The sequence below is a fragment of the Balearica regulorum genome, chromosome 20, assembly GCF_011004875.1.
Source record: "Balearica regulorum gibbericeps isolate bBalReg1 chromosome 20, bBalReg1.pri, whole genome shotgun sequence".
Lineage (NCBI taxonomy): Eukaryota > Metazoa > Chordata > Aves > Gruiformes > Gruidae > Balearica > Balearica regulorum.
In genome coordinates, this window is record NC_046203.1 from 12,104,894 (window position 1) to 12,124,289 (window position 19,396).

A 19,396-nucleotide genomic window follows, 5' to 3' on the forward strand; every position below is an offset into this window, starting at 1 on the left:
GCCGTGGGAAGCAACCGGTGATGGAGAGCAGTGGTGGCCACCTAAACTCTGAGGAGAGGGGTGACCTTATCTGTATCTTGCCCTGTGCAAGATGTGCAGGATTTTTGTAGTGTGTAACACAGTATCTTCCCAAAGACACTGTCAGCTGTCTTTAAAAATATTTACTGGCATATCTCAGCAGAAAAATACAAGTGGAAGTTGATTTAAGAGCTGCCAACTCTGGCTCAGGGTTTATTTTATATTCAAGTTACATAGCCCAGCTCTGTCAGACACCAAATCCAGAGCAGGTTCCAGCTCCAGGCACTTGAGTGTTTTACGTCCATCAGCAGAGCCCAGCACAGCTCAGCTGCAGGAACCCGACAGTCATTTCAGCCCTTCCAGCTCCAGCCGCCAGCCCTTTCCCCAGCCCCTCCAAGGCTCTGCTGGAGCCCAGGGCTGGCCTGAGCAGGGGGGGTCCACAGCTCCTCTGTGCTGCGAGACCCCTGCCCACGCAGCATCAGGCAGTAACATCCAGGCAGGACTTAAGGGATTAAGGAAAGAACCAAAGGCACCTGGGCTGAGGAATGGTCAGAGCCCCACGGCACTGGCAGACCCATGTGGTGTTTCCTGTGGAAGATGATAGGCGGTGGTCCTAACCCAAGGTGTTATCCCATATACCCCACTGCAAACTGGTCACAGAGCCCTTCCCAAAGAGCAGCATCTGTCTGGTGGAGATAAGGGGATGTGGCCCAAGGGCCTGGGGAACTGGGCTCTGCCTCTGCTCACCAATGGCTATCCTTGCCTTCGTTGTGAGGCTCAGCCTTCCCAGCCTGAACTTGAGCAACAAGGGAGAGGGGGTGAAGACCTCCATCCAGAGGAATCTCTTCCCACCCAGCAGCCTGAGCCCCTGAGGTCTGAGTGGCAACATGGACACTTCCCATAGCCGAACAGCAGATCCCTCCCCGTTCTCTCTGCCCTGCGCAGACACAGCTTCGGCAGAGTAAGCACAGAGGTAAAAATGCCATCTCTGGGAACAAGCTGCAGAAAATGCTGTCGGACTGCTGGAACTGACCCCATGGGATCTGCGGGTGGGGGACATCTCCTGTCCAGGTTCAGCAGAGCTCCTGGCTGTGCTGGCTGTGGCCCAAATGAGCTGGGACTGGTGTCTCCCACCCCTGGGAGATGGTGCAGGCAGGAAAAGGCTCCCGCTTGCTATAGGAAGGCAGCACCACCACTGGTCTGGGTCGCAAAGCATTTGGGGAAGATGCCGGTCTTGCCATTGCAGCATCCTTCGAGCCAGTCCTCATTCACTGGGAAAACACAAAGGAGCAGGATGAGCCTTGGCCCACATGAGTGGGGTTAGCGAGATTTTTCATGGCTGGAATTTACCTGTGGACAAAACCCAGCGCAAGCCTGTACCTCCTGAGAGTACAAGCCTGAGACAGCACTGGAGAGGCCAGCTATTCCCCAGTCCCTCCCTGCAGCAGATTCCGAAAGCCTGCCCCTGTACAGCCTGCAGACAGCACTGGAGAGCTACCTTCAGAGAGAATATCCAGCACATCTCCCTTGCTGAACTCCAGGTCCCCCGGTCCCTGTGCCAGGTAAGAGTGTTGAGCCAGCATCCGGTAGAGGACAGGTCTGCCCGAGTGGGAGTCCGAGTCCTATAGAAGAAAGTCAGCACCGATGTTGCAAGGCAAAGCAGAGACTAGATTAGAGTCCAGCACAGCAGAGAAGCTTGTCACAGCCCACGTACCTGGCAGCAGAGCGTCAGCCCACCATCTGTCAGCTGCTGCCACATCTCCCCTAGATCATCCTTGCCTGAAACCGCACCCAGCTCTTTGCCATCCGAACGCCTGTAGCTGCAAGGGTTTGTTAACACAGCTCAAATCATCTCATGTAAAGCCAAACTTTGAGGCAAGCCTAGCCCTCTACCATCTTCAGTCTGCAAAGTCCCCTTTAAGTCAGCTCTGAGCTTGTCGCCTTGCACAATGACATGGGGCCACCCGGCACGCTCAGCGGGCAGAAACGGCACTGTCAGGGAGTGACACCGTCGCCTCCTCACACACTTACTGGAGGGCAAGATCCTAAACCCTCCCGACTGCAGACGGTGTGTCCCCAGGGGTGTCACAGTCAGGGAGACCTCGCCCCAGGACCAACTCCCAAACTGCTCTGCATTGATCTGAGTGTATCTTAAAGGCTGAGCTGAGCGGGAGAAAATCCAGTAAACAGCAGCTGCATCTGCACAGAGTTTTTCCTTCTCTTCCCTCATTTCTTGACCATGGTACAGTTTCCTGGGAAAGGTCCTTTGGGTTTCCACCGCCCACAGAGCACACACTGTTCTCCAAACCAAAAGCCATAGTAAGATTAGCCCTGCAAAGAAGGCTGTGTGCTCACATCTTTGCTGAACCTCTGCTAGAGTGCTGTGACCCCAACTAAATGTTCCCAGGATACCAGACACAGTCGGATGCCTGTATCCTCAGGGGAAAGGCTGCTGCTGCACCGTCACACGCACGTGTGAGCACGAGGGCCTGGCTGTGCCGCAGCGTACCTCAGTTTCCCTCGCTCTGCCTGCTGCCTGAACCGCTCCCCCAGCAGCGCCCGCAGGTCCGGCACAGATGGCACCTCGCCTGCCCTCACCACCACCATGCACTCGCAATGTGCTCTCAGCACAACAGGTCTGTCCGTGCTGGATGAAGCTTCTCCTCGGGTCGGTGAGATCTGCTGAGAGATGGGGGACGGTGGAGAGTCTGGTTATTCGGGACACTCATATCAGTGACAAGTGCTGTTCCTCAGGATCGGTATCGGGACCGGCGCTCTTTAACATCTTTGTCGGTGACATGGGCAGTGGGATCGAGTGCACCCTCAGCAAGTTTGCCAACGACACCAAGCTGTGTGGTGGGTCAACATGCTGGAAGGAAGGGATGCCATCCAGAGGGACCTGGACAGGCTGGAGAGGTGGGCCCGTGAGAACTGCATGAAGTTCAACAAGGCCAAGTGCAAGGTCCTGCACGTGGGTCGGGGCAATCCCAAGCACAACTACAGGCTGGGTGGAGAATGGACTGAGAGCAGCCCTGAGGAGAAGGACTTGGGGGTGCTGGGGGACGAGAAGGTCAACATGACCCAGCAATGTGCACTGGCAGCACAGGAAGCCACCCGTGTCCTGGGCTGCATCCCCAGCAGCGTGAGCAGCAGGTCGAGGGAGGGGATTCTGCCCCTCTGCTCCGCTCTGGTGACACCCCCCTGCAGTGCTGCATCCAGCTCGGGAGTCCCCAGGACAAGAAGGACATGGAGCTGTTGGAGAGAGTCCAGAGGAGGCCACGGAGATGATCCGAGGGCTGGAGCACCTCTGCTCTGGAGACAGGCTGAGAGAGTTGGGGTTGTTCAGCCTGGACAAGAGAAGGCTGTGGGGAGACCTTAGAGCCCCTTCCAGTCCCTACAGGGGCTCCAGGAAAGCTGGAGAGGGGCTGGTGACAAGGGCAGGGAGTGACAGGGCAAGGGGAATGGCCTGAAGCTGCAAGAGGGGAGATGGAGATGAGATGTGAGACAGAAATCCTTCCCTGTGAAGGTGCTGAGGCCCTGGCACAGGGTGCCCCGAGAAGCTGTGGCTGCCCCTGGCTCCCTGGCAGTGTTCAAGGCCAGGTTGGATGGGGCTTTGGGCAACCTGGGCTAGTGAAGGGTGTCCCTGCCCATGGCAGGGGTGGGACTGGATGGGCTGTGAGGTCCCTTCCAACCCAGTCTGTGATTCTATGATCAAGAGAGCTGACACAGACACAACTCCTCGTCTTAGTGGTACCACATACGCTAGTGCAGCATCAAAATGCAGATCTGAATTTCAGAGGGGGAAATTTCAAAGCCTGGGATCACATGCTCCTCCCATGACCCAGGAAGCCTGTTTCTGGGTCCAGTCACACAGGTACCTGCCAACCCCAAAACAGTATGAGCAGGGCTCCCAATTCCTCCAGCCAGCTGGAGAGGTGCAGCCAAGTCTCTGTGTTCTGCTGCCTTCTGTCTGGTGTACGGCTGCCAAAAAATTACTCCAAAAGCCCTACAAAGAAGGGTGGCAAAAACAAAGGGAGCAGAGCTGGTTTGCAGCTGGCACTGCCAGAGATGTGCTGTCCCCAAGCAGACAGAGGAGCGACTCCAGCTCCATCACACACAGTAGTTGGTAACGGAGGTGATCAGAGGACATCATCCCAGAAGAATGCAAATATGAATGAATTGTGGCACCCAGACTGACAGGGACAGAAAATGCCACAGAGGAGGAGGGGGAAAGGAACAGCAGGTAGTTCAAAGACAGCTCTCTCTTGCTAAATGGGCTGTAAAGTGCATGTCTGAGAACACTGCTGTGTCTGGGGCTCTTGGCTCCTTGGAGGGTGGCAAAAGGGCACTGCCCTGGTAAGCCTCAACCCTGGGCTGCCTCACAAAACGATATGGTCACAAACTTGGGAGTGGTGGAGGACAGACCACATGGGACCCTCTCTTTGGAATGGGAAAATGGGCAGAGTTTTTCCAGTGATTTTAGGGCAGATCAAGAATTTTAGAGGATCTGGCCAGGAACCTTGCATTTTGCACAGCCTTGATCTCTTGAGGCTGTAGCAGCTTCGGCTTGTGAAACACCTTACCTTGAAGTCTGTTTGGGCACCAGCATCATTTGCAGAGGCATTTTCTCCCCCAGGAGATTCTGCAGAACAAAACAAGAGCAGAGGAACGGTGCCTGTAGTCAGCAGAGGCCTCCACAGGTCTTCCGCAACCCACTAGCACACACGCAGCCACGGCTGCAGTAGACAACCAGCATCTCCACGCACTCCTAAAGCAGGGGTGCTAACATCCACCAAGGTCCCTGGTCCGGGGGCTACCTGGCTTCTGCTTCATATGGAGTCGGCTGGGAGGCACCTGGGCAGGAGGGAGGGGGATCCCATCACTGATCTTCTGCAACAGAACAACATCAGAAAGGACTGAGAAGACACCAGAGATGGGGCAAGGCTGGTGTGCATGACAGACTGTGCACCCGATTTCTGGGTGTAGCCCCAGAGACAGCCCCAGGAAGACCAGTTTGTTAACTGGCTGGATGAGGCGGAGCACTCAGGTGATGGTCTCTGCAGCTCTCTTGGGTAGCAGGGGTGATGAGAGGTTTGGTGGGACACTCCCTTCACCTCCCTGGATTGGTGCTGGAGCAGAGGGATGCTGCTCATGCTGCACTGAGGGCTCTCCCCACCAGCTGCCGGCTCACCCAGCCAAACCTGGGATGGTTCCAGTGCGATACCCATGGGGCAAATGCCCAAGTGTGTGCTATGGTCAGGGGTTCATTTGGAGGAAAAAAAAAATCAGAGCAACATCAGAACAACCATTTGCTTCAAAAATCTCTCACAGGAAATAGGGGTCTGAGTCACACCTTGCTGCACAGGGTGCAGATGGAAAAAGATTGGGATCATGTGCGCACGTGCCTGCGGCAGAGATGGGAGTTGAAGGAAGTTTTCCTAAGTCAAAAGTGAGGGTTTAGGACTTAGGCACATGGTCTCAAGGCAAAAAGCAGTGCCTGTTTAAGATATTACTGTCCCACTGCAGGAGATTAACGTGCTCTCACTCTGCTGGTGAACTAGAACATGAGAGCACTCCTCACCCATTTCCGTGCTGTAGACATCATGGGAGCAGGCTGGACAAGCACATGCCTCAAGCCCTCAAACTCATCACTGTGTTCCAGAGACTGTTCAAGAGCAGTCTTCAGTCAAGGTGTCTCAGTGTTTCACACTCCATGTTTCCCTTACACAGTTGTCCTAACCTGTGATAATCTGATTAATAAATGTCTCAGATCTCTTGGTCCCTTCCTCACCCCTGGTTACAAAGTCATCAGCTCACCCATTTATCCATCTTTGAGGCAGGCTCCAGGAGAGAGCTCGGTATGTGCAGCTTCTGCAGGACACAAAGCAGAGCAGGGTGAGACAGGAGTTGCTGCTGTGGCAGATGCAGCCCCAGCCCCCCCCAGCCCCAATTCTGTCACCCCCCTCCGCACTGCTCTGCCTTCGCAAAGCACCGCTGCCTGCTCACCCTACTGCAACACGGATTCACCCACAGAAGGGCCCAGCATCGGGTACGGTAGCCCACGTGGTTTGAGCTCAGAAATTGCTGAACAAAATCCAAGGGTCCCTTTGCATCTTTTTCGGCTGAAAGCAGCGGTGCTGAGTGGCTGTGATGTAACAGACCAAACACCCACCAAGCTCAGAACACTGCTCCTAAAACAGATGCTTAGGCAGAGAGCAGCAAGGATGGGGAGGGATACCAGCCCAACAGCATTTCTGTGTCTTCTGACAATCACGGCTATAGAGCTAATTTCAGCTGATCATTGTGAGTAAGCATGCTTTTTTTTTCCTCCCAGTGTCTATTATTTTACTTTTTTTGACTTTGAATTTCATCTGACACTTCACTGAGCAGTCAACCAGCACATTCAAGTACTTCTGTAACTGTTCATTGTTAGTTCCAGATGCTTCAGTCTACGCAGAATGGTTTGACTGTCTGCCATGGAGCATGGTCACCTTAAGAAGCACTATATCACTATCCCTATTACTATATCACTTAGGAATATGCTAAGTGCTGAGGTCACAGCAGATTCTCTGTGGAGATGTCCTTTCGTTAAAAAAAAAAAAAAAGAAAAACCTGTTCATTTATGCCCACCCTTTATTTCTATATTTTGACCTGTTGTCAGCCCTCAGAGCACTACCCCTCTTGCTCAAACAGCTCCCTGTTTTAGTGGTCTTGTGAAGAATATTTTGACTTTTTTGGGACTATAGGCAGATAATACGTTCACTGGCTCAACCTAATCCAGGTATGCACTGGGTCTTTCAAAGAACTTAAGTAGACGTGAGAAATGGCTTCTGTCAAGAAAAGATTTTCCATGTTGTCATATTTATCTGTTTCTATTCAATCTGTTTATACTATAGTTCCCCAGTCTGCAGAATGATGTCAGATTTGCTAGGCATTAATTTCTTAGGTCTTCTCTAGAGTCATTTATAAAACCTGCCTGCACAGCTGAAACCCTCCCAAACCTTCGCGAAGTTAACGGAACAGAGGCACTACACACCAGGTAAGGACGGACCTCTCTCCTCGGCTCCGTTAGAGCTCTCAGGTGACAAACACTGCTCTAAATGCTGGTCCTTGGTGAGGTCTGTTATCCTACACAATTCCACAATAAGATCCCATACAGTGGAGAGCACAAGTGCCCAAAAAGATGCCCATGTGGAGCTACAGAGAGGAATGGCAGAAGCTGGTGGGAGCCAAGTGTCAGCGAAATCTATGGTTAGCAACCGGTGTGTGGAAATGAGCTCCTGAACTCATCCTCTGCTCTGCAGTGCTACCGGCGGGTCCCCAAGGAATGTGCCCAGCGGGTGGCAGCGAGCTCCTGTTCACAAGCAGGGCTGTGGTCTCTGCCGGTGGGGATCGGCTGAAAAGCCTACCCGGGTTCCTTACCTGGCCATCGTGTATGGCTGTAGCCCAGCCATCTGCTCCTCTTGTCAGCACAAAGACCAAACTGCCGGCTTTCACTGCCAAATTCTCCGAGTCCTTAGGGTAATAGTGGGACAAAACTCGATAGTAGCCTGATTCACTGTCTCTGGAAAGAAAGAATGGGAATGAGCACTCCTTTACTAACCATGGAGTTCTGCTGTGGGATGGCTTTGATCCAGAACACTGCACCCATCCAAAATGGCACTTGCCAAAAGTTTCAGGTGTTGAGAAATTATCATTTCCATTGCTAGTCTTTGGTCCAACTGGGAACAAGAGGAGTTTGGAATATACTCAGATTTCCCAAATGCAGCTTCCCCATTTTCACTGTGCATCCTCAAGTTCAAAACAACTATTGAACTCATCCCTGAATTACTGTTGGTACAATATCACCAAACCAAATGACTTTTCATGTTTTTTGAACCTGGACTGATTTTTCGTTCAGCACAGCAAGGCCAGGAGTGATTTCTTAGAAGCTTTGTCATGAGCACTAGGATGGGGCAGCTGAGGATCCTCTGTCACGGACCTGGGCAGGTCCTACTTCTCTCTGCTTCCATTCCCCAGCCATGGCATGATCCATGCTTGTCTCCCAAGACTCTTGAATCAACTCCTGCAAAGTGCCCTGAGATTCTGGCATGAGAGGTGCTACTGAACTGCAGTGTCTTTTGCAGTCACACAAGCCTTTGCATGTTTGTCATTCACTCCACCCTTCATGAGAAGTGGGTGTGGATCCCAGAATCTTCAGACAAAGACATCAGAGAACAAAACATGACCTTGTGAACAGAAATAGTGAGAGAAGAGTTAGACCAGGGTGGAACCGAACACTTACCGCAGAGCATCAGCACTGGGTTCATAAAAGCCCTGTTTCTGTGGGAGGAACAACAGCCTCTATTTATAACAGTACCTCATACAGCAGCAGTGCCACCTTATTTACTGTCCCTCTGAACACTACACTGTGGTATTTACTTTTGACCATGTTTATCACATCACAGCACCCAGTTAGAAGTCTGCTGCTCCGCACCTTACCAGGAAGTACCTTCTATTTCTCCCCTCCTTCTTTATCCCATCAGGTGGCAAGTAATAAAACCTTTTCCCCTACTCTTGGTTCTAAGAAACTCGTACTACAGTGCAAGGCAGCAGCTTATGCTGACAAATTTACTAAAGTGCTGGGCAAACATGTGTTGAGCATAGCAAAGTCTCCACTGCTGTTTTGACATGGCAAAAAGACAAAAATGCATCTTCAAAGGGCTGGAGACTCACATCACTGAGTCATTCAGCCAATGCTGAAGCCCACCACCTGGCTTTGAACGGCCCCATGGATCCAGGCTGATATTGCACTGGTTTTTTTTTAACAGTGTGTTCTTACCCTGATGGTGTTAGGATCTGAGGCCCTACCTGGAGCTTGGTGACAGCTCCATTCCTTCTGTCACAGCTATGTTCTGCTCACCTGAGGCCTGAGAGGCTCGAAGCCAATGTACTCGTCATTGGGAATGATGGACGAGATCACCTGTTGGAGGACAAAATAATAACTGAGTCCAGGCTGGATGAAGAGACTCTCACCCTTCACACAAGGTTATCTACTCAGACCCATTTCCTTCTGACATCCTGAGGTCAGGCACAAAGTAGAGCCATGCACATAGGGGAAAAAGCAGAGCTGGATTCCCAAAACAGCTTCAAGCGTTTGTGTCCCTGGGTTTTTTTCAGTCTTTCCAAGGTTTCTTTAGAAGTATGTGAATGAATTACTTTCCCTTTCCTTTATTCCTGTTGGAGCTCTCTGGCCTGTGGCACTTCTGCTGACTGCATTGGTCGCAGAAGGGATCAGAGAAATTCTCTGCTGACTTGTGACAACGTGTTTGTCTCCCAAGTGCCTGCCTGTCCCATTGGGACTGCAGTAGTGAGTAGGAGCATGCTGGAAGAACACGCTCCTCTTGAAAATGTCATTGTCAGCAAAAGGCCAACCACAGGGTTCCCTAAGTACCTGCTCAGCTTTTTCAGAGTTTAAAGTGACCAAGCTTGGGAAGGTTTTTTAGCACCAAAGTGCATTTTTGGTAGAAGAGGTGGCAATTCTAACAAATTCCAGCTTCTGTGTCCCAGATGGTTTGACAATCCTGCTCTGGTGGGTCTCCACCAGTGCAGTGGTCAGTGGAGCGGCCAACAGTAATGCTCGCTGGAGATGTCAGAAGGTGGGATTTTAATTCGCTTGCTGTTAATCTTAATGATTACCTTGGGTTTACCCAGGAAATCTTTTGAATCCAGCTGTTCAACTTCCTTCTTTCGTGGTCTGAAAAATTCCCCAAGAGGAACCTGCATGGGCTCTAAAAACAGACGGTTCTAGGGCAAGGAAAGCAGATAAGGGAAAAGCCATCAGTTAATATTAAAGGAAACATAACAGCAGTGAAAAGCAAATTTAGCTTCCCTATGGGTGCAAGATCAGCTCCAGGAAGACTTTGGGGCAAAAATTATGCCTGTGAACTTGAGAAAGATCACTCAGGTTTAACAAGCACATGTAAACTAAGAGCTCAGTAGCCACTACCCAGTGCTGAGTGGAAGACTAACTCTGTTGGCATGGGATGGGTGGGAAGAGAGGGCAGTGGAGTAAGGTTTAGTAAACAAATCTACTAAGCAGTTTTTCTATTTGACTTCAAATGTCATTTTTTTCTCCTCTGTTCAACCACTGAGTAGCATGTGAATAGTAAATACAAATAATACACTAATGTAAAGCACAAAGGTGATGCTAGAAGAGATGATCAGATTTAAAAGAAGTGATCATCTCTTAGAAAGGATACAAATAAGGAAGTATGGAGTGAGCAAAGTAATGAACCCTCCAGGAAGAGTAAATCAGAGATCTGCAAGTCATTCCTGATCATAAGAGTCTAAAAGGAAACTGCTGTTTAGAACCAACTCTGGAAACACTTTTACACTCTCCTTAAGCTCTAAAGGTGCCTGTCATTAATATCCAAGCTGTCATCAATTGTCACTGAGGCCAAAGAGATTTTAAAAAGTCAGCCAGTGTCATGAAAAGCGAGACTCTCCAAATCTGCACCTGTAGGGTTTCTGCACATAAACACTGCATAAGGCAACTTGTTTCACTGTATGAGTACGAATAGAACTAAGCTCCTGGACAGCAGGGACTAGAAGGCAACCTCCCCAACCTGAAGAGGTTATCCCGTAATTTTCAGCTGTGGTGTTTCCCTGCTATGAAGCGCCTGGGGGCGATGGAATTATTGGATTAGCTGAAGCACTAGTTTGGTAGAGCATCACATGCAAATAGCACATGCTTAGACTCCATTACCAGGTGACCAAGCAGGCGGGTAGACAGGAAAACCCAAACACACAACAATTAGTACATTCTTATCTTGTGTTTCTTAACTTGAGCCCAACAGACGTACCCAGGAACTCACAGAGATGCTCTTACCTGCACCCGCTCAAGGGCCATGTCCAGGATTGCTGTTCTTCCTTCGGGTCTCCACACAACGGCCTTATCCAGGGTGGCTCTGGCCTCCTGCCACTGCTGGAGCCGGCACTGCGCTGCTGCAGTGCTGTACAGCACCTGGAGCACGCAGGGAGGGAGCAGAGCTCAGAGGGCTGAGACCGAGCAGACACCCAACGTGACTTACTGAACTCACCCAAGACACAGGGACCAGGCACTGAAACACCACAGATACACCAGCGGCACCAATCTACTCCCCACTGGCCACAGGAAAGGCACTCTGAGCAGCAGAGCTGAAAAAACTTCATAATCAGGGTGGGAAGAGATAAAAGCTGTACCTCCAGGCTAGCTCCGGGGTGGGCTGGTCCCACTAGCTCTGCTCAAGGCAAGGAGAGGCATGGGGAACACCAGATGAAGACTCTGGTACGACACAAATTTTAATCTTATCCTTCCTGCATCTGAAAGGCCAGTAAGGATTTTCTTGGCAAGTTGCATGGGTTTCTTTCTGCATGCAACTAGGTAATATTTTTTGCTGTGCAGAATAATTCTGACTCCATTTCACTGCAAAATGACTTAACGGAAACTGTTTCACATTGTAGTGGGCTGTGAACATGCAAATTGTCAGCTGTAGCTTTACAGCATGTAAGTAAGTTCAGTGGTGAAGTGGCAAAGTGTGGGAGTATTACAGACTGGGTGCTGGGAAGCCTTGCTCTGTGTACTGAATTAAGAGTGGGAGATCTCTTCTTGTCACTGGCCAACACTCAGGGTATGGAAAAGCTGCTGGCCTGCGAGGCAGAAGTGTGGCCTAAGACTCGCTGTCACATAGCTCGCTATCTTATGTCACAGGGTCATCAGCTTTGTGGTGTCTGGATGCCAGCAGTGCTTGGGACAGAGGAGCAGCTAACAGGATGCTTTTTCTTTACTCCTTGATTACGACAGTAGAAGACTGCAGTTTGGGGGGCAGTGTGGAATGGCAATCCTGAACATCTATGGGAATTCCAGAGATGCTCCCTCTTGGAGAGGCAAGGCAGCACCTCTCATGCAGCTCAGAAGCGGTATAGCCTTGCAAGAGGCAAATATTGCTGGATTTTCAAACCATACAGCATGTCTCCTCTCCCTAGAGAAGATCAGATGCAGCATGTGAGAGGCCGTGCACAGGGAAAGCTGATGGCACAGTTCTGCAGGAGGACTGTGTTTGTGCATTTTGAAAAATGACCTGCAGGTAGATGTAAGGGTGAGATACAGACAAATCAGGATGTAGATCCTGAGTCCGGTGTGCCAGCAGAGTGAGCGCACGTGTCCGGGCAATGCCAAGAGCGTGTGAAGCAAGGAACTGTGTGTTCACACCAGAAAGGGTACCGACCTCCTCCTGACGGCCTCAGGGCATCCTGCAGCCCTGCACCTCCCAAAGGGAACCTATCCTTTCTAAGTGTGTGTGAGCTCAGAGAAGGCAGTGCTGTGGCACTGAAACTGTTACAAACTATGAGGTTTGGGTAATACCACAGATGCCAAGGATAGCTTCTTCCTGCCAGGTATAAGGTGCATGAAAATTGAGCGAGACTGAATGACGAGTTTCTGGGCACGCTTGACTTGAGTTACACAATGACTCCTCACTCTCACAGAAGTAAAGAATTAAATACTCTTTCCTCTATTTGCTTTTCAGTCTGTGTGTGCGGTCTCAGGATAGAAGACAAAATGAAGCCTTGCAGTTAAGTACAGTTTTTAGAAGTCTTTTACATTCCAAATATTACAAATATTTATAATCAATTCAGACTTACATATTTTTTTGAACTGGCATGTTAACTCCATCTAACAGCGAGAGCTGCAGAGTGAAGTGTTCCAGAAGCAAAACACAGCTTGCAGCCCAGTGTGTAAGTTTAGACACAGAGGCAATGCTAAGACCAGCTGCTACAGTTGTAAAGATAGGCTTTCATGCACGTAAGTTTCTTAAAGTCTTCATTATGGACCAGTTTTGTTCCCATCTGTCTGTACTTCAACCTATTTCAGCTTTTAGAGCCAAGGAGTTCACAAAACTTACATGCATATTTACACAGATAAGCTAAAACCCCCAATGTGTAAACTCCTGTGCATCTGCTCTGAACAATTTTACTTTTCAAACTGTGTAATTTGTTGAACTCTTCAGAGATGACATTGGTTTATGACTTCCATTATTAAGTTCCTTTAAAAAAGAAAAAACTGCAAGCAGAATTTTTCTACTGTTCCAATGTACTGTCGTGAAAAGCTCATGGGTTACTAATGCCTACTGATTAATATCCCAACAGAGGGGAAGAACTGAGACAGGTTCACTCTTACCTCCCATGCATAGAGTACGTGCCTCAGCCCCAGCTGCTTGTAATCGATGAAGGGATTTTTTCTTAGATGACTGAAGGCCATATGATAGTCAGAGAGAGCTTCTTCATACCTACAATGCAGAGATGACAGAAGAAACTGAGACTAAAAAAGCTGAAGACTCTAATTAAGCAGCTCAAAAATCAAGCTAGCAAAACGCACATATTTTTCTCTGTAGCTTGGATGAGGAGAGCTGCATCAGAGATGTGTGTCACCTCGTGACCATAGAAAATTCCCTGTCCTCTCCTTGTTAGAACAAAATGAACACGGTGTGTCTGGGATTATCGGTACAGTTTTACTGATTGGGAGGTTTTGATACCTGAAATAAAGTCACAGTTCCAAGGAGGAGAAAATGTAAAGAACAGCGATTAACAAATGCTGTGAGCTGCTCACCCAGCTTGCTGCTGGTGGTTTTGTCCCAGCAGATATCTTGGAGGAGAAGCGAGGGCTGGGAAACCCCAGCCGATGGTGAGCAGTGAGTGAAAATGCATGGCCAGAGCAATGTGAGCAGAAATTTAGAGAAACTCTAAGGGTAAGGAGGGAATTAGTCTGAATTTACCCCAGCTATGCAACTGAAATCAAAACAGGTTCCTGCTGAGGCTGCAGGTGGTGAAAGGAAGGGCTGTACAGCGGTCACCCGACCGAGAGCCAAGAGGAGGTGTCCAGGTGGACGTGGGTGGGTGGGAGCAGCGTCTGAGGAAGGCGTGACCCATGGGGCGCCGGCAGCCATCACCTCCTTGGGCAGGAGGCAGGTCTGCCAGCTGTGCTGCCCCTGACCTGCTGCACAGCACGCGTGCTCGGGGCAGGCCCGCTCCGCTTCTGCCAGCCGTGGCACAGCGCTGGGAGCAGAGCGGAGCAGCTCCAGCGTGCCGGCCGGGGCTCCACCGTCCCTGAAGGCACAGAGCGTGTAGTAGCTGTGAGTGCAGACCTGCTCACTTTAACTCCCCGCCAGAAATAGAGATAGTCATTTTGTGGAAGTTAAGGTCTGGAAAGTAACGGGAAAGAGAATAACTGAACTTTGAAGGTAAGAAGGGATCTGTACAGTCCTCCACTCACCACTCTGAGCAGGATGTCACTGCGATTTAACCGTGGAAACAATGAGTAATTAATCCTATGACACTAGTGGAGCAATCCCAACATTAAATCAGTGAGACACAGATCAAGCCCACAAAATCCACTGTCAGCAGAGAGTGACAGTCAGACACTGTGGGCAGACTGCATTTTTAGGAAGGCCAGACTCAGGTGTACCAGGTGAAGATATTTTTTTCATTCCCAAAGACAACCTGAAGAGCAGCGTAACCTCCTGGCAGCCCCGCATATGGGAGCAGCTTCTTTCTCTGTGTGTTCAGGACAGTAATGCCAGTATTAGCCACTCCTGGAGCTCTGGAGCTGTACAGCTCATACCTTCTCAGCCTTAGCAGAGGTAAGACTTGCTGACCTGTGACAGGGTTTACAAGGCCAAACTGGACCTAATGAACTGTTTAAGATTGCTGGAAGAAGTGAATTATAGAATCACAGAATCATTTAGGAATAAAGCATGACTAAAAGAAGAAAATCAGACTGAAATGGATATGCGCCTCACTCACATTTCCAGCTGCAGGTGGACAAACCCTCTCTGAAAGAAGCCAACAGCTAGGGAGTTGTCCTTCGCAATGGTTTTATCGAATGCCTAAGAAGAAAAACACAGACATATCCCAAGGATCGGTTAGGACCTCTCCTGTCGATGCCTGGCACCCCGATGGCCACGTCCAAGCTGCATTTGCACTGGGCACAGAAGCCGTCCTTGGGCTCGTGACCAGGTCCCAAGCACAGGGCTGCCACCCAGGCTGAGGGGCAGCACACAGCTCCAAGTCACCTGTCAGGTCTTGGCTCTGTATGAGCTGAGCTTCAGGTTTTTATCTTTCCTTGGTAAAATGGACCGGACATAAATGAGCTGTATTTGTCATCTGGCGTCTTGTAGTGGGAAAACTGTGCTGCCTGGAGCAGGGTTTGCCCTGACAGTGGGAGCAGCAGGACTAGCTGGGCTGGGGAAGGCTGTTTGAAGCAGGCTACGGTGATGAGTACGTGAAAGGGTGCAAGGCAGAAAGCTGAAGGGCTTCACACAACACACCTACAAGTCAATATTTCTGGTCCAGTTTCACAGCTAAATACAGGCAAGTATTAGCAATACTGGTTCAAAGCAACACTGTGCTGGGAAAACCGTCTCAATGTCTTTCTGAGAAACCTAGGAGGTGTGCTCCTTCACTTGTCATTGCAAAGAGATGGTATGTAGATAACAAATCAAGCCTGAAGCCCTAGACTTTCATGACACTGCCGAGAGAGGGATAGCATTGCAGCGGTGAAAATATGTTGCAGGAGATCAGGGAGTAACTGTGCCGCTCGGTGAGGTGGTGGCTGGCTTCTCCCGTGACTCTGCCAGCATACCTTGCTTTAATGTCTGCTTTACTGTGCTATAAAAGAGAAAAGATAACCAACCAACTGCTGTCCTACACGGAAGTATAGCCGAGCTTCTTCCCAGTCCGTGCCCATTCACCAGGACCAAAACGTCTCTCCTGGGCACCACGGTGCTGCGCTCACCATTGTCCCTTAGAGCAACTGCCCTGCCCGGGGCTCCGGGGCTCTGCCCTGACAGGCAGCCTGAGCTCGTCTTTGGGCTATTTAAGAAATGGCCTGGCTGCATCTCCTCCCTGGGCGGCGGGCTGACAGACAGACAGACAGACGGCCGTGCAGACATGCTAGGCGCTGTAATGAAAAGGCTTTTTCCTCAGGGCGCTTGCCTGCCCGCACCAGTCCAAGGGGCAGCAGGTTTTCCAGCACAACGGGGGTATTTTTGGCAGCCTCGACCCCTTGTGCAGGGCTGCGCAGGATGGTCTGCACCCATCGCCACTCGCCTTCTATTAGCTGGACGGGCAGGATAAGAAACGCCGGATTTCAGTTCCTTCGAGTTGCAGCATTATTCCCTCGAAAACTGAGACGGCAAAGCCGTGCCGCCCGCCCCCCCCCCCCCCCCCCGCCCCGCGTTTCCCGGCCGGGGCAGCCAGCCCGCCGCCCCTCGCTCACCCGCAGGGCCGCCTCGGGCCTCCCCGCCAGCAGCTGCACGCAGCCCACGTTGAAACAGATCCTGGACGGCGGCTCCGGGATGGCGGCGAAGATGTCCAGGGCCGCGTCCCAGCGCCCGCCGTCGGCCGCCAGCACGCCCTCGTGCCAGCGCCTCACCAGCTCCCGGTACGCCATGGCCCGCTGCCGCGCTCCGCTCCCCGGGCCGCGCCTGGCCCCGCACCTGCCGGGCCGCCCCTGGGCGGGCAGCGGGGCGGACGAGGAAGCCCGGCCGCCTCCGCCCGCTCCCCTCCTTGCCGCGGCGGGGCCGGGCGGGGGCGTCCGGCCGTGTCTGAGGGAAGAGAGGCGAGGTCGGGGGCCACAGGCTGAGCGGGAACCGGGGGGGATGCTGGCTCCTTAGCCCCTGGCAGCGAAGGGCGACTGAAGAGCCACCAGAGGAAAGGCCCTGGCAGTACAGCGAGCGGCCGGGACTGGCGCGGCCCATAATGCTGGTTTTTGTGGCTCTTTTAGTTAAAAAGAGAGATTCTCACGGTCCTACGAAAGTGCGCGTCAACTACAGCACGTACGGTAGGCAGACGGGCGCCGCCGCGCTCTGGTAAATACGGTAATCCCGGCCCGCCCCCGGCCCGCGGGACTCGCCGCGTTCCTACGGGCGACACCGCCCCCTGCAGGCGCTGTGCAGCGGTGCCCCCGGAAAAGAGGGTCGGTGGGGGCGCGGGGCCGGGCGCGGGAGGTTCCGGGGCCGATCGGGTTTGCCGCACGGAGCGGGTGACTCCGGAGTTTCCCGTCGCCGCTTCCGGGTCGGTGCCAGGTGAGTGGCAGGAGGCGGCGGCCGCACCGGGGCGGCCCCGGGCCGGGCTGCGGCTCCTCGGGGGTCTGGAGCCGCGGTGGGGCCTGCGCCGCCGGGCCCGGTTCCCCGCGCAGCCCCAGGGTGGGGGGAAGCGTGGCCCAGCCCTGTGCGGACCAGCGGACTTTGAGCCTGGGACGCCCGAGAGGAGCGGCGAGCGGGGGGGGGGCGGGCGAGGCCGCTCCGGGTGTACGCGGTTCCCAGCCGAAATAAAGCCACGAAGCGTCTCTCGGCCTCCCCGGGTGGCGTCTCCCGGCGGAGCTGCACACCTGCGGTATTTACGGTAGTCCCCGCGGGCGGGAGGGAGGCGCCGGGGGGTCGCTGCGGGCCGCCCCTCCGTGCCTGTGCTCGGAACGCCCTCCCCCCCCCCGGGCCTCGGCGTCGGGCTGCGGAGCGGGGAGCTGCGGCCCCCCCCTCCTGCCGACGGCGCCACGGCCCCCAGGCCGAGGGACCCCCTGAGGTACGGCCGGAGCCGGGCTGCTCCCGCCCCGCTTCCCGGCCCTGCGGGGCCGCCCGTGGAGTGCCGCACCTGCCGGGGGTGGGTGGCGGCCGGCCCGGAGCCGGTCCCGGTCACCCGAGGCGGGTGTCGGCACGGCACGGCACGGCGGCTCCTCGTCCTTCGGGGGAGCGGGAGCTGCCCCGGGTGAGGGGGCGGGGAGGGAGCGGTAACTCCCGGTGTGCGGGGAGGAGGAGGAGCGCGAGTGCACATTGCAAGTTCGTAATTACGAATAATTATGTACTTTACAGCCTGCATAGCTACCGCAGTAACTACATGGTTTGCGGATAATTGGAGTGAATTAATTACGTTACCCACGGAAGCCGAAGGACTGGGTGGCAGTCCTGTTCCAGGCAGCGGTACCAGCCGGGTGTGTGCGGAGGTCGGGAGCTGGTTGGGGTCCCTGACACCGCGTTCACCTGTGGTGGAGGACGGGGGAGAAAGTCGGGGGGCTGGAAGCGCTGCGAGTGTTGCCTGCACCTGTGGAAGGTTAAATGCGTTTTAGGAAAACAAAAAAAGTAAGTTTGTTAATCTGATGTCAGGAGCAGGAATAAAATAAAATGAGCAGGTAAAACTTTGTAAATAATCAGATACTACAAATACACAGAATGTGGAGATTAAAGGCTGAACAACTTATGCTTGAAAAAGAGATTCACCCCCAGTGTTCCTTCTTGAGAGGGGGTTTCAGGATCTGAAGAAGCCAACTGTTGATATAGTTCATATCACATACTTGAAATTCTCTGAGGAATTTTACTCCAGTGTGACCTGACAATTTCATTAAACAAGGTGGTGGTGTAAAGTAACAAGGCAAAATTTAGGAATGACTTTAGGAACAAATCCTATGTCTTGACCGTTAATTGGAAGCCATAAATGAGTGGGCTATTTCCAGTCACCTCCTCCGCTCACCAGTTCTTTGTTCAAATACTAATACTGACTTGACTTAAAGAAGGCTTATAACCTTTGCTGTTAAAGTTTACTGATGGCTGATAGGCAACACGATCAGTGACAAGGTGTCACTGCCATAGCCTGCTCTGACCTTCCTGGTTAGATGGGAGAAGGATCTTAATATAATGAAAACCACCGTGTAAAGTCTAGAAACCATGAGAGCTTCCTACCACGAACCCAGAGGTGGCAGAGTGATGTGCAGGATTTAGTTGCATCAGTGACGCAATTTGAACATCCCTGTTGTGGAAGAGTCGATTTGATTGTTGGTTTTTTCTTCTTTTTCTAAAGAGAATCAAGTTGGAGTGACTGTGTTGTGCACGTGATGTTGTTAGAATGGATTACTAGAACATAATCTCCAGTTATAGTAGCTCTTGAGTAAGATATGAAAATACTGGAGAGTTCAGAGGAGGCCACAAAAATGCACTGGTTCTGGAAAACAAGCCATGGAACAGATTGAGTGAACTCAGTTTATTCAGGCACATCCAAGAGAAGAGGGTTGAGAAGTGACTCAGCCACTCTGTGGAAATCAGTGTCTATGGGAAAGTTATCTGATAGCTGAATATTTTCAGTCCTTCCAACAAAGGCGTAATGATGTCTGGTAACTGAAAGTCAAAGCTACACACATTCTTTTAAATATGACACAATTTCCTAGCAGTGATGGAGGTTAATTATGGGAATAGTTTACAGGAGAGGTTAAAGGCTTGCCGTTACTTGGAGTGCTTAAGCTGAAACAATAACAATTTTGAAGATGGGCTTAAACCTGAAATCTTGGGCAACTCCCTGGTGCAAGGATGCCTGT

General features: G+C 51.9%; 2 protein-coding genes across 24 annotated transcripts in view; one reads left to right on the top strand and one right to left on the bottom strand.

Annotated features, from left to right (window-relative positions):
* Positions 1-202: 202 nt before the first annotated feature.
* On the bottom strand, positions 203-17,522 carry NOXA1 (NADPH oxidase activator 1). Of its 7 annotated transcripts, none has more exons than XM_075772109.1 (15): positions 17,426-17,522; positions 14,839-14,921; positions 13,217-13,325; positions 10,889-11,023; positions 9,697-9,804; positions 8,921-8,980; positions 8,303-8,340; positions 7,441-7,582; positions 5,836-5,889; positions 4,836-4,908; positions 4,602-4,660; positions 2,528-2,700; positions 1,733-1,838; positions 1,517-1,640; positions 203-1,289 (listed from the first exon to the last, which is right to left on the bottom strand). In XM_075772109.1, coding segments are annotated over exons 2-15 (1,281 nt in total). In that variant the 5' UTR covers positions 14,841-14,921; positions 17,426-17,522; the 3' UTR covers positions 203-1,191. The 7 variants fall into 7 exon arrangements, with proteins under 7 accessions (XP_075628224.1, XP_075628223.1, XP_075628222.1 ...); XM_075772108.1 differs by lacking the exon at positions 17,426-17,522 and adding an exon at positions 16,313-16,629 and having other exon boundaries at positions 2,528-2,697; XM_075772107.1 differs by lacking the exon at positions 17,426-17,522 and adding an exon at positions 16,313-16,629.
* Positions 16,973-19,396, top strand: part of EXD3 (exonuclease 3'-5' domain containing 3) — a 299,324-nt gene continuing 296,900 nt past the window's right edge. For 7 of the 17 annotated variants that reach the window (XM_075772099.1, XM_075772095.1, XM_075772086.1 and 4 more), the window contains exon 1: positions 16,991-17,120. The gene's annotated coding sequence lies outside the window, so the exon portion shown is untranslated. Of the gene's footprint in view, positions 17,121-17,477; positions 17,617-19,396 lie in introns of those variants that run through there. The other 10 variants (XM_075772089.1, XM_075772092.1, XM_075772084.1 and 7 more) reach the window with 3 other exon arrangements.